The 14,044-nt window shown below is 40.7% G+C and overlaps 2 protein-coding genes across 6 annotated transcripts in view; one reads left to right on the top strand and one right to left on the bottom strand.

Moving 5' to 3' along the window:
- Positions 1–5,612, bottom strand: part of OPA1 (OPA1 mitochondrial dynamin like GTPase) — an 86,962-nt gene extending 81,350 nt beyond the window's left edge. For 2 of the 5 annotated variants that reach the window (XM_030330676.2, XM_030330674.2), the window contains exon 1: positions 5,398–5,594. In XM_030330676.2, the coding sequence (XP_030186536.1) occupies positions 5,398–5,429 (32 nt within the window). In that variant the 5' untranslated portion in view covers positions 5,430–5,594. Of the gene's footprint in view, positions 1–5,397 lie in introns of all 5 variants that reach the window. The other 3 variants (XM_030330673.1, XM_030330675.1, XM_030330677.2) reach the window with 2 other exon arrangements.
- A 41-nt stretch (positions 5,613–5,653) lies between these two features.
- Positions 5,654–14,044, top strand: part of ATP13A4 (ATPase 13A4) — a 98,051-nt gene continuing 89,660 nt past the window's right edge. The window contains exon 1 of the mRNA XM_032594584.1: positions 5,654–5,813. The gene's annotated coding sequence lies outside the window, so the exon portion shown is untranslated. The remainder of the gene's footprint in view (positions 5,814–14,044) is intronic.

The following is a 14,044-nucleotide window of genomic DNA, read 5'->3' as shown; positions in this document are numbered from 1 at the left end:
AAAATTTGTATGTGGAAGCCTAATCCACAACATGAAGTATTTGGAAGTGAGGCCTTTGCGAGATAATTTGGTTTATTTGTAGTCATGGATGTGCCCACGTGTTGGGTGCCCTTATAAGGAGATGAAGAGCACAGATCTGTCATGTGAGGACACAGAAAAAAGATGCCCCCATCTAGGAACCAGGAAGTGATTCCTCAGCAGACATCAAATATGCCGGCACTTTGATCTTGGAGCTCACAGCCTCCAGAACTGTGAGAAATAAATGTTTTCCTGTTGAAGCCGCCCAGTGTTTGGTAATTTGGGGAGCAATAAGGCAATCGTGTATCAGTTGCACAGATACAAGAGAAGACACTAAAGTGAGGTGGCAGCACTAAGAAAGGAAAGGGAAAGGTAGATACCAGAATGACAGACTAGACACAGGAGACAAGGAAAAGAGTAAATAGTAATCCTAAAGTTTTAGCTAGGAGACTAAGATTATTACACTTACAGATATAAAACAATCAAGAGCCAAACCAACTGGGGGAATAGCCCACGGCTTCATAACACTTGGCTCAAACTTCTTTCGACCCTGTCCTTATAGCCAGCCACTTAGTGTTTTGAGTCAGATAAACTTTGGTTCCAGTTCCAGTTTCACTGCTTACTCACGTGCAATCAAGGGCAAATTATGAATTTACCAAAGCCTCAGTTTTTTTAATCTGTTAAAACAGGATTACGTCTACATCAGAGTTATTGTCAATAATCACTAATTCAAGTATCTTCTTCTCAGACCATAATCCCCTTCACTACAACCATCTTTGGCCCTATAGGAACAGCCAGGTCATGGGTATTTCTATCTGCTCCCTAACCTATCAGTCTCCACCTTATCTATTTACCTAGTTAGCCTGGTTCATAGTCTTCTTTTTTTTCTTTTTCTTTTTTTTTTTTCTTTTTAATTTTTTTTTTTTTCAACGTTTATTTATTTTCGGGACAGAGAGAGACAGCATGAACAGGGGAGGGGCAGAGAGAGAGGGAGACACAGAATCGGAAACAGGCTCCAGGCTCTGAGCCATCAGCAACCTGGTTCATAGTCTTAAAGGCTCTTTTGCAAACACTCTAAACTCCCTTGCCCTCTGACTTTCTGTTACACTTGTTTGGCAATATGCAAACCCTGGATGAACCTTATTATCACTTTAAGCCTGTACCAAGGGAATGAAGCACTACTGAAGAAAGTCACACCCAATTGGACAGACATCTCAGCTAGGCCCTAAAAAAAGCTTGGCCATCTTACTTTTTATCAATTCATTCTTCCACTCTCTGCTAGGACTATTTCAGATGTTCCCCACCCACCTCTACCCTCCCACATCTCTCCTTGTTTCCTCCGACTCTTGGGAGAAAATGGAAGCCATCAGAGGGACACATGCTGTTGCTTACCTACCGCATTGACACCCACCCTCCTCCACAAGCCCTGTAAGATTACAGTAAGGAAGTACTCTTCTGCCTTTTAAAGGCAAATCCCTGTTTCCTCTGAATTCCTCCTTTCTTTTCAGGAATCACTAGTCAAGTCTTTGTCAGTTTTTTTTTTTTTTTAATTTTTTTTTTTTTCCACGTTTTTTTAAATTTATTTTTGGGACAGAGAGAGACAGAGCATGAACGGGGGAGGGGCAGAGAGAGAGGGAGACACAGAATCGGAAACAGGCTCCAGGCTCTGAGCCATCAGCCCAGAGCCCGACGCGGGGCTCGAACTCACGGACCACGAGATCGTGACCTGGCTGAAGTCGGACGCTTAACCGACTGCGCCACCCAGGCGCCCCCAAGTCTTTGTCAGTTTAAAGGAGAGAAAGACAGACCCCAGTTCCCTGCTCTAGCTCCTCTATTAAAAGCCAAACCAACCTGATTTCCATTTGTCTCACTTCAGTGAAACAGCCCTCACTGAGTGCCCTGAAGGCTTCCAGTGGGCATTTGTTTTTTCGATTCGCATTTTCTTTCTCTCAGCAATATCTGACAGCGTTGACACCCCCTCCTTGTTGGAATGCCCTCAATCTCCGCAGTCTCTAGCTTTACTCCTACTCGCTGGCCACTCCTTTTCAGGCACCTCCTCCCCAACAACCTTTTAAATGTTGGGAGTTCATCGGGCTTAGATGTAAAGTCACTTGTCTTCTCAGTCTACCCATTCTTCCCAGGCAACCTTATCCACACCCATCTCCTCAACTGCCATCTGCATATCCATGTTTCTCAAAACTTGTATGTCTAGTACAAACAGTTAAGTTCCAGATCCTTGTGTCCAACTGCCTACTGAACACCACCCCTTGGATATCAAAGGAGTACCTCAGTACTCACCTCAGTATCCCTTTCTCTCCTGGCATCGACATTCTCACTAGAGTTCCCCTGCTACAGTTCTTAGTTCCCTGCACTTTTCTTTAGGGCACATAAAATTTGTTTTACATAATAATGTAATTATTGCATTAATATTTGTCTCTACTAATAAACTATAATCTTCATAAGGCCAGGGAGGGGTCTTGTCTGTTTTGCTTACCATTGTATTTCTAAAGCCTAGCCCAATGCTTCACAAGCAGTAGACACTTAATAAATCTGCTGAATGAACATATGTTATTGGGAGAACAAAACCAAAACAAAAGGTGAAAGAACCTAGCAATGACCACACAGTAAGTGCTCAATAAATGTCATTTCAACAATAACTGCCCTAGCCTCTACTAATGTATTGATGAGTAGTCCTTTATCCCTCAAAAGTTGTTTGCTTTTTTAAAGAAAGTAGTTAATCTAAATATATATCCAAATAGATAAACTCCAGACCCAAGTAGTCATATTGCTAAGATGTTTTGGCTTTTCGTTATTTTCTTCCTTTTTTATTCCCAAACCTCTAAAATCCCTGTTTCCACAATGGTGGCAACAACAGCTGTGGGTGACACCAAGAAAAAAGAGTATTTGGTTGTCCAAATCAGGAACCACATGTAAAATGTTCTTTAATCAATCCCCTGGAAAAGCTAATTGACTCAAAACAAAATCCTAGTACTTGGGAAGGTATCCTCAAGTATTATTTCCAGAGCTTCCAATTCATGGTGGTACTCTAAAAGATCAATGCTCATACAGGAGAGACTCTTTTCCACAAAAGGGTCCTCTTGAGATATAGGTAAGAGAGTAAAAAGAGGAGAAGAAATTGAGATTTACTGAAGCACCATCTGGGGAAAGGCTGTGTCACCCTCAGTCCGGTGCAGCTGAATGTTAAAATGCGAACACTTGCCCCCAGGATGAACAATCTGCCAGGGAGGAGCTAAAGCTCATGTGTGTGGGGGGTGCAGGGCAAGGAAGGTCTGGGAAGAAAAGAAAAACAGGATACCTACAAACACAGAGAAATCAGATTGTCCCAACAGTCTGTATTCCGTGTTCGTTGACAAAGGATGCCAGAAAAAAATGTGGTAGTGCCTTTACAGTTCTGAAGGAAAAGTATTTTGAATACAGACTTCTACATTTGGCCAAAGTGAAAATCAAATGTGATGCAAAGCAAGCTCCTCTGCTGCCCCCGAAACCATCTATTCTCTCTCCTCTACCATCTCTTTTAACCTATGCATCATTTCCTAATACATAATTCTCTTTTCAACAAGTTTACACAAATATTTATTGCACCTAAATATGGGAGTATGTATTTAGAGATGTATGTCAAAAAATGTTTATGTTCCCATCTGTTTAAGAATGGGAATTCAGGGGCACCTGGGTGGCTCAGTCAGTTAAGGGTCTGACTTCAGTTCAGGTCATGACTTCACAGTTTGTGGGTTCCAGCCCCATGTCGGGCTCTGTGCTGACAGCTCGGAACCTGGAGCCTGCTTCAGATTCTGTGTCTCCCTGTCTCTCTCTGCCCCTCCCCTGTTTGCACTTGGTCTCTCTCTCAAAAATAAATAAACATAAAAATAAAAAAAAAAGAATGGAAATTTAAGTGTACTCCTTCATAACACGTATTCTTCTTTGCAGAAGAAATACAGCAAAAGACAAATTTCAGAGCTGAGGCTTCTAACTTTCCAGATCTCTACTTCTGCAGGGTAGCTAAACTGCACTATCAACATAAGACACTTTTAAGCCATGACTTTGCAGAGTCTATAGTAACTTTAGAAATAATTTACCCCAACGACATCCACAAACAAATATGTCAGTTATTAATTAGTTGTTGTTAAGGTCAATTTTTAAAGTTTTCCTACATATCTTAATTGTTCCAATGAAGTATGCTATTTTTGGCAAAGTCTTTTCTCTTTTTATTCAAATAAAATTAGATAGGTTTCTCCAGGAAATAGTGAAGAGTAGAAATAAAAAAGTAGTAAATAATCTACCGCAGTTATCAAGGGCTATGGATTTACTCAGAAACTCAAATTCCATTAAATTAGAAATAACTATTCACTTATTCTAATTGACTGTAACTGTTGTATGTCATCTGATTCTAAATATAGACTCAAATTAACCTTTATAAAACAAATGGATTCCATTCCTTATAAACACTATAAATTACCTACACTATTTAAACGTTCTGAAAAAAATTCAAGAAAGGTGTTTGGAGGCTAATTCAGGAAAACCAAGTTTTTCCAACCTTAATTGATGCATATTACTTCTTCTCAAAAGCCTGCAACAATGAGTTAAGCCTGAAAGTATCTAAGGATATTAGAACACAAATATGTGTCAAGATAAAGTCAAATTTAAATCTCTTTAAAATGCCCGTAGTAACCCACAGAAATGAAAAAACTCCTATGATTTTCTACTTAGGATTAAACGAGGCCAGGGCAAAAATAAGTGTGATTAGAAAGCTGGTGCTATATTCACCACTTCGCATCCAAAGCAAGCCTTTCTCCCTAACACTGAAAAGCTGCTATTAACAGGGTATCTCTCTAATCACCACCTCGGCCACCATTTGCGTCACTGCTTCAGATCTGACTCCAAAGCAAGTCTAGTCTGCGGACGAAGGCAAGAGGCAGAGTCCTCTTTACCCTAGCAGAAGACAGAGTACCTGCAGGAGCAAGGCACACCTGGCGTGGAGGCAGAAGAAAAAGAGTTAAGAGGGACACGGCGAGGGGAGGGAGAGAGCAGAAACAAGAAGCAACCAGAGACAGAGATAACAGCGAGGGCAGAAAGGTGAAAGAGGACAGGGACAGAAGGACAACAGAGAAGGCCAAGACTGAAAGGAGCCCAGAATCTTCTGGCGGCACAGAAAACAGGCACAAGGGCCGGTACTGCAGCCGGGACTTCAGGTAAGCCCAGTCAGGACTCCTGTAACTACGGGTCCTCAAAAATATCCCGGAATCCTCCAACCGCCCTCCGCCTGGCCTGAGAGTTAGGTGCACATTCTGGAGGTAGTGATGGGATAACCCGGTTTTCCGGAGGCCCCCCAAATAACGGGGCCAGGTCTGAGCCCGCACTTACCAGGCCACGGCGGCTCGGCGTAGTCGCCACATCCCGCCGGCGAGGAGGTCACACGGGCGCCGAGAGGGCCACGCCGGAGCCCCGGTGTCAGCCCCAGTCCGGCCCCTGCTCCAGGAGTGACCCAGGAAGAGGCCCTCGGCAACAAGGGCACAGAGCAGCTACTGCGGCCCTCCCAATGGCGCATGGACTTCCGCGAGAGCCCGCCCGGCACCCGTACTCTGTCCGTCAGGAAAATAAGCACCACCCCCGCCACGCTTCCTAGGAGGGCAGCACAAACGGTCCGTGGAGGATTAGTGCCTGCGCTCAGAGCCTCCAGAGGAGACAGCCGCATTCCGCCTCCCACCACCCCTTCCCTCCTTCTTTGTTTCCGGGTTGGAGTTACGAAATTGAGTTTCCCAGCTCAAAGATTTGGAGAGGTGAGGGGTTGAGAGTTGGGCAGGGACTGACAGGGTGCCGGGCGAGGAAACCGGATTGATAAATTCTCTCTGGGTGGCTGCCAATTTAAGAAAATATAGGTATTTACGGAGCTTGGAGGAGCCTAGCGAGTACAAAATGAATACAGTAATAGTGTAATAGAATAATGAAAACCAACGGTTGCCCCACTCTTTTGTTCGGTGTCTTTTTTTATAAAACACTCTCAGAACAATCTTGGGAGGCAAGAGGAGTCATGGACTGATTAAGTGCTTTAGAATCTCTGAAGGTCGGATCTGAGAAGGGCTTCGATGAATTAGACCAGCTGTGGGTTTGCAATAAGCTTGAGCAGTTTATAAAGGCATCACAAATGATGTTGTTTGTTTACTCTTTAACTGGCTTTCGTCTGACTTTAACTCATTTGTTGAAATGGCTTGCGTAAAGGCTTCCAACAATTCCATATTGTCAGTGGACACTGGATTTCTCAGCATTCAGCTCAGAAGCCTGGGTGCTCAGCGCTCTCCTTCTTTGTTGGCTTCCCTCTCCTGGTTTTCAGGACATAACATTTTCCTTTTCTCCTCCCCATTCTCCTTTGCTGGCTCCTCTCCCAAAAACTCTCCGTGTAAGAGGGTCTCAGATTTCAGAGATCCTGGTCCCTTTCCTTCTCTATCTTCATTTTCTCCCCAAGTAATCGAATCAATTCTAGGACTTTAAATACGTTTTCCCCTTACTACTCTTGTCATTTTATGAGGAAACTGGGGCCCATAAAAGGGATGTGACCTGTGAAACGTAATGAAGTTATTTAGTGACAAAACCAGGACTAAAATCAAAGGGCCCCCTCTTCACTTCAAGGGCACCCCCCCATACACAAAATATTGAAAAATTCCTTTTTCCTTAGTCATCAGAATCCTAAGTCAGTATCCATCCATTCACAACAAAGCCAAGTAGTAGACCTAGCCATTAGCAGTAAACTTCCCAAATGCAGGACTCCAGGATTTTCTTTATTATATTTATTGTGGTAACTGTTTTAGTGACAGGTACAGAAAGGAACTTGCTATACTGACCTACGCAAACTGTAGCTTTTTCCGGGATTGTAGAGTTGTGCAAAAATTCCTGTGTTACTGTTGCTTCCTAGTTGTTTTAGAAAAAAATAAGAGAAACCAAACAGTGGTAACCTCTTTCATGTATGGGTTATCTTTACATTTCACAAGGCCCTTTTTTTTCAGTTCTACTTCTAGGCGTTTATCCCACTGAATCATTCCCACATGTGCAGAGACATACATGTGATGTTTATGTTTGCCTTGCATGTAATAACGAAAGGTTGGAGGGGGCGCCTGGGTGGCTTAGTCAGTTGAGCGACTGAATTCAGCTCAGGTCATGGTCTTGCAGTTTGTGAGTTCGAGCCCCGCGTCAGGCTCTGTGCTAACAAGCAGCCCAGAGCCTGGAGCCTGCTTCTGATTCTGTATCTCTCTCTCTCTCTCTCTCTCTCTCTCTCTCTCTCCCCCCTCTCTCCCCCTCTCTCTCCCTCTCCCCTGCTCATGCTCTGTCTCTCAAAAATAAATAAATGTTAAAAAAAATAAAAAATAAATGAAAGGTTGGAATCAACATTGTTAAAAGATAAATTGAGGCATCTTAAAAATTGTAAGAGGTTATTTGATCAAAAATTGATTTGAATTCAGCAGTGCCGAGCCAGAAGTGTTTAGGAATGCTGCATCAACAGGAGTCAGTGGCAAGACTGACTATATCAAGAAGAAAGGGAAGCAAAACAAGGAAATTATTTGATTGGCTTTAGCTTTATGTGGTTGCCTTATTTGGGAAAGCCTCATTGGCTGTGATTGGTTGCCTTAGGTATGCTTTCTTAACCTTAATGTATTTATAGGCTTTAGGTTTTGGTTTGCTTAGTAGGCTGCCAAGGCGTTAGAACCAAATTGGTCTATATATTCAGCCCATTCTCAACATAATTTCAGCAGGCACATATTGTAGAAATTAACAAACTATTCTCAAACAAGGAACAAAACTAGAGTATTTACAACTATTTGACTTCAAGGCTTACTATTATAATCAAGACAGTATAGTATTGGGATAAGAAGAAACAGATCAAGGGACCAAAATAGAGGGTTCAGAAATAGACCTCCATTTGTACAGTCAATTGTTTTTTGACAAAAGCACCAAAGCAATTCAATAAAGATGGAAGTTGTTTCAATAAATGATGCTAGAACAATTGGATATCTATGTGGAAAAGAATATACCCTACACATGCTATACATAAAATTTAATATAAATTTATATCATATACAAAAACTAGTATATACACAAAAGTTGTGTACGCTGGGACATATCCCTAAGTGTAAAAATAAAAAGCTCTAAAGCTTTTGAAGAAAATAAAAAATATCCTTGCAACTTGGGAGTAGACAAAGATTTCTTACGTCACAGAAAGTAATACCACAAAATAATAAAATTAATAAATTTGGACTTCATCAAACTACAGTACTTCTGCTAATGAACTAACACCACTGATATAATTTAACAGACAAGCATCACATTGGGAGAAAACATTTTTTAAATATATATCTGACAAAGTATACATATCCAGAATATATAAGAAATTTTTGGAGCACCTGGGTGGCTCAGTCGTTTAAGCATCTGACTCTAGCCCAGGTCATGATCTTGCAGTCTGTTAGTTTGAGCCCCGCCTCGGGTTCTGTGCTGACAGTCAGCTTGGAGCCTGCTTTAGATTCTGTGTGTCTCTCTCTCTGCCCCTCCCCTGCTCTCTCTCTCTCTTTCTCTCTCAAAAATAAGTAAATGTTTAAAAAAATGAAAAAAATCTCACAACTCAGTAATAGGATAAACAACCTGCTATCATTTGAATGTTTGTATCATCCCCCTACCCCTGCCAAATTCCTATGTTGAAATCCTAATGTCCATAATATGTTGGAATTAGTGACCTTTGGGAGGCCTTAAATTATGTGAGTGGAGCCCTCATGAATGAGATTAGCAACCTAAAGGAGACCCCTTATGGCTTTCTAACTTCTCCACCATGTGAAGTTCCAGCAAAAAAAAAATTTATGAACCAGAAAGAGGCTCTCACTGACCAGAACAAGACCATTATATATATATATATGTATAATATATATATATACACACACACACATGTGTATACATATATATATATACATGTATATACATGTATATACGTATATATATGTATGTATATATATATGTATGTATACATGTGTGTATATATATATATATATATAATCTCCAACCTCCACACCAGGTGTATGTGTATATATATATACCTCTGTATCTTCTTTTGTGTAGTGCTTGCTTCAATTTTTAACTGGATTATGTCTTAGTCCATTTGTGCTGCTATAACAAAATACCATAAACTGGGTAGCTTATAAAGAACAGAAATTTCTCACAGGTCTGCAGGTTGGGAAGTCCAAGATCAAGGTGCCAATTACATATATATAACATATATATATATATATATATATATATATATATATATTTTATACATACATATAATCTCCAATGAACATATACAGTGTTCAATGTTATTAGTCATCTGGGAAATGCAAATTAAAACCACAATGAGATACCACTGTATCTTCACTAAAACTGCTAAAATTAAAAAGACTTTAGGCGAGGATGTGAGCCAGCCAGAACTCTCAGGCACTGCTGATGGAAATGTAAGATGGTATGAGCACTTTGGAAGAATGTTTGGCAGTTTCTTACAAAGTTAAACATACAGCTCCCCTTTTGTCTAGCAATTCCAGTCTTAAAATTTATCTAAGAGACATAAAACACAGGTGCACAAATAAGATTGTATAAAAATGTTTATAGCAGCTTTGTTCACAATAGCCAAGAACTAGAACCAAACCAAATGTGCATCAACAAAAATAGATAAACAAACTTATACAAGGAAATACTACTCAACCCAAACAGGGAAGAGCTACTGGATTTGTAACGACATGAATGAGTCTAACAGACATGTTGAAATCAAAAGAGGATGTTCCATTTATGGGAAAATGGATGTTGGAAGTGGGAAAGCAACATTGGGAAACTTTTTAGGAATATAGAGATAGATGTTCATATGCTAGGGGTCTGAATGGCTTGTATGTATCTGTTTATCATAATGTACAGCTGGGGCATCTGGTGGCTCAGTCAGTTGAGCACCCGACTTCGGCTTAGCTTATGATTTCACAGTTTGTGGGTTCGAGCCCCTGACATCACTGCTGTCAGCACAGAATCTGCTTTGGATCCTGTGTCCCTTTCTCTCTGCTCCTCCCTCTCTCTCTGCTCCTCCCCCACTTGTGCTCACTCTCTCTCTCTTTCTTGAAAATAAATAAACATTTTAAAAATGTACAGCTAGGATTTGTGCATTCCAAGTTTCAAGTATGTGTACATGCATTTTATATACATCTCTAAGTTGATTGACTGGGGAGGGTTGAAGTAGGTGGAAATTAGATGGGACAAGAGTGACCAAATGTGGATAATTATGGGAGCCGGATGGTAGGTCCACGAGGGCTCCTCGTACTTGTCTGTTCACCTTGTACGTATTAGAAAGTTTTCATCAAAATAGCTGTAAAATGTATCACATAACTTCTTGTCAAAATGATTCAGGAAGGAAATAAAATGCATTTCACTTTCTTGTTTCATGGGTGTGAGAGGGAAGAGCAAAGGAGGAGTATGGAAGGCAGGCTGTGTGCTATGTAGAATTTAATCCAGCTGTCTGTGTTTCCTAAAACAAAACAAACTTATTTTCTTCCTGTTCTAGAGGTCAGAAATAAGATATGGTTTCACTGAGCTAAAAGCACAATGTCCACAGTGCTGCTGCTTTTTTTGGGAGCTCTCAGGGAGAAGTTGTTTTTTGTTTGTTGGTTGGTTGGTTTGTTTGTTTGTTTGTTTTGCCTTTTCCAGCTTTTAGAGGCTGTCCACATTCCTTGGCTTCTGGTGCACTTCCATATTCAAAGCTAGCAATAGTTGGTTAAATCTTTGGAACATCATATCCCTTTGACACTTACTCTCCTACCTCTCTCTTCCACATTTAGGGACGCTTGTGGTTTCATTGGGCCCATCCAGATAATCTGGGATGATCTTTCTATTGTATTTTATTTATTTTTTAAAGTTTATTCCTTTTTGAGAGACAGAGATGGCATGAGTGGGGCACGGGCAGAGAGAAGGAGAGAGAGCATTCCAAGCAGGCTCCACACTGTCAACACAGAGCCCGATGCGGGGCTTGAACCCACGAAACTGTGAGATCAGGACCTGAGCCAAAACCAAGAGCCAGACGCTTAACCGACTGAGCCACTCAGTTGCCCCCAGTCTTCCTGTTTTAAAGTGAACTGGTTAGCGACCTTAATTCCATCTGAATTCTTTTTTTTCTTTATAATTTTTTTTTTTTTTTTAGCGTTTATTTATTTTTGAGACAGAGAGAAACAGAGCATGAATGGGGAAGGGTCAGAGAGAGAGGGAGACACAGTATCTGAAACAGGCTCCAGGCTCCAAGCTGTCAGCACAGAGCCCAACACGGGGCTCGAACTCATGGACCGTGATATCATGACCTGAGCCGAAGTCGGACACTCAACCAACTGAGCCATCCAGGCACCCCCCATCTGAATTCTTAATTCTCCTTTGCCATATTCACAGGTTCCAAGGATTCAGATGCAGACTTCTTTGTGGGAGGCTTTATTCTGCCTACCTCACAGCTCCATTTAAATTCTTTTGACCAATCTCTCTCTCTGATACTAAGGAGTGTGTGTATGCGTGTTGTTGGTGTGTGTGAGTGTGAGTTATCCAGTTTATGCAGCTCAGCCACATCAGAAATAGCTGTAGTTTCAAAATTGTACTTCTCTAATCTTCGTTCTTCATATTCATCATTTTCTTTGTTTTAATGACTTTTATACCTTTGTCCTTTCTAAGAAGAAATCTCATGTCTGCACTACATGTCACAAATTTCATTTGCTGCAGTGGCACTTTTGCCTTCTAAGTAATTTCTAAAGTTATTTCTGCATTGTAAACCTTGAAATATTTCCTCTCACTTATCTTTATTGCTTTCTGTGCCTATATCTTAGAGGCCAAGATTTGTCATCATATTAAAGATGCAAAATATTGTCTAAAATTTTTCCTGTCCCTATAGTGAACAAACTCCTAGACAATAAATTCATGGATGTGATCTTCCTCTGGATCTTTCTATTATAATGACTGCTATGATGACTATTACCCAGCAGACACCCATTTAATGTGCTAGACACTAGGCTGCCATTTACCTATAACATATCCTTCCGGTTTTCACAGGCTTCATCTTTTCTTTTTCTTCCCTGTTCTTCTAAGGTCAAGGGGTTTACTTTGTTTTATGTAGCAAAGGAAGTATTGACTAATGACTATAATCTTCAATTCTGCTGTGTAGGTCTTATGTTTAGTGGTTATCGCTCTGTGAATCTGGCTAGAGGTTTTTGTCATATTTTTGTTGAGTTTTCACAAGTATTTTAATTATTAGGGAAAAAAACTGCACCAAGGACTACTAAAATACCTTATTGGCTAAGAAAGTATGGCTCCATTGTGGATACTCAAACTGAAGACATGCCTCAGCCCTACACACTCCTGAGGTGAGGCAAAGTTTTAAATTGAATTTATGTTGTTTTTCCAGACTTCTCTTTTCCTTCCACCATTGAAAGAGTAGACAGCTTTTGTAATTTCTTTACATCAGGGAGGTTAGCAGGAAGGTAGTGTGGGGGAATTCAAAGGCTGTTTTGCTGAAAGCTTTCTATGAAAGCTTAAGCCTGTGTTGGAATTTTGCTAGGAGCCTAGGAGTAGAGAGAGGGCCTTGAAGAAGCAAAAGTTGGAGGGTAGAGATTCCTAGAGGCCAGAAAGAGGAGAATGTCCTCCCCTAATTACCCTCCCTGTACATGGAAGAGATTAAGACCTCTGAGTGTTCACAGCCCCCCAGAAGATTTCACCTAAGCATGATCAGAAACCGCAGATCCATCAGATTCAAAAGGATCATGAAGACTAGGAATCTGGGGGGACTCCAGAGGTTACCTATGACCACTAATTAGAAAAAGAACTATTTTCTATGCACATGGTTATCTATGACCAGTATATCCATGTGGTGGAAATATCGTATGATAGTGTGCTGCATATCTCTTTCCAACCCTGCATTCATTGACATTAGTTATTGTGGCAGTATTTACACCATAGAAGTCAGCAAACACTACCAATCAGGGCTTCATTTATTATTTTGCTGATTGTTTAAGCTTAAGAAAGTTATGAAAAAACAGTAATACTATGGGTTAAATTTAAATTTTTTTTTTAACGTTTATTCATTTTTGAGAGACAGAGAGAGACAGAACATGAGCGGGCAAGGGGCAGAGAGAGGGAGACACAGAATCCGAAGCAGGCTCCAGACTCTGAGCTGTCAGCACAGAGCCCACACAGGGCTCAAACTCACAAACTACGAGATCATGACCTGAGCCAAAGTTGGACACTTAACTGACTGAGCCACCCAGGCACCCCTACTATGGGTTACATTTAGAAGTGTGTTGTATCTGTGGCTATTTCATTGTGAAGAGCACAGAAAACTGAGGAAATATCCTTCCAGTATTTAAAACATTTTAACTGATTCAGTAAAGAAGTCATGCACATTATCATGAATTATTTAAGTGCTCACATATGCCTTTGTTGTTTCATTTTCCTCTTATTAATGTGTAGGCAAATAGCAACCAATATTCATGTCAGATTTCAACTCATAGGTCAATGATGTGAGCAACTTCTTTGCTGAGTAGATAGCAATCAAAATAATCAAGCATTTATTCCTAGTCAAACGTATCGTAAACTTGCATAAATATGCGTAATTTTTTTGTGAAGCTAATTAAACATTTAGTAGCATACCACTGGTATGCATATGCATGCTTAAGCAGTACACCGGTTGTTTTCTTCAATCTGTTTCCATCTTTCCATCACTGAAAACTTTTGCCATTTAGTTTTTAATTTGTTTTGAAGTTTCCTATGTCTCTGACCACTTATATGCCATCTCATTTTTGGGGGCCACTGCCATAACCAGAGCCTGTAGAAGTATTGCTCTCTTCCACTCCCCGGGTTCTGAGGCTTTCTCCCTCCTGCTTGGAGGTGTTTTTGATCCCCCTTTGGAACATTTGCTTTTTGCTTCCTTTTTAGACTAAAAATATATCCTCTACTTCCACCATGTTCCCAAACTTAGCCTGTGTGAGAAATA

Source organism: Lynx canadensis, chromosome C2 (assembly GCF_007474595.2).
Source record: "Lynx canadensis isolate LIC74 chromosome C2, mLynCan4.pri.v2, whole genome shotgun sequence".
NCBI classification, from domain to species: Eukaryota; Metazoa; Chordata; class Mammalia; order Carnivora; family Felidae; genus Lynx; species Lynx canadensis.
Note: the sequence above shows the minus strand (reverse complement) of the source record. Positions and strands in the feature narration are given on the sequence as shown.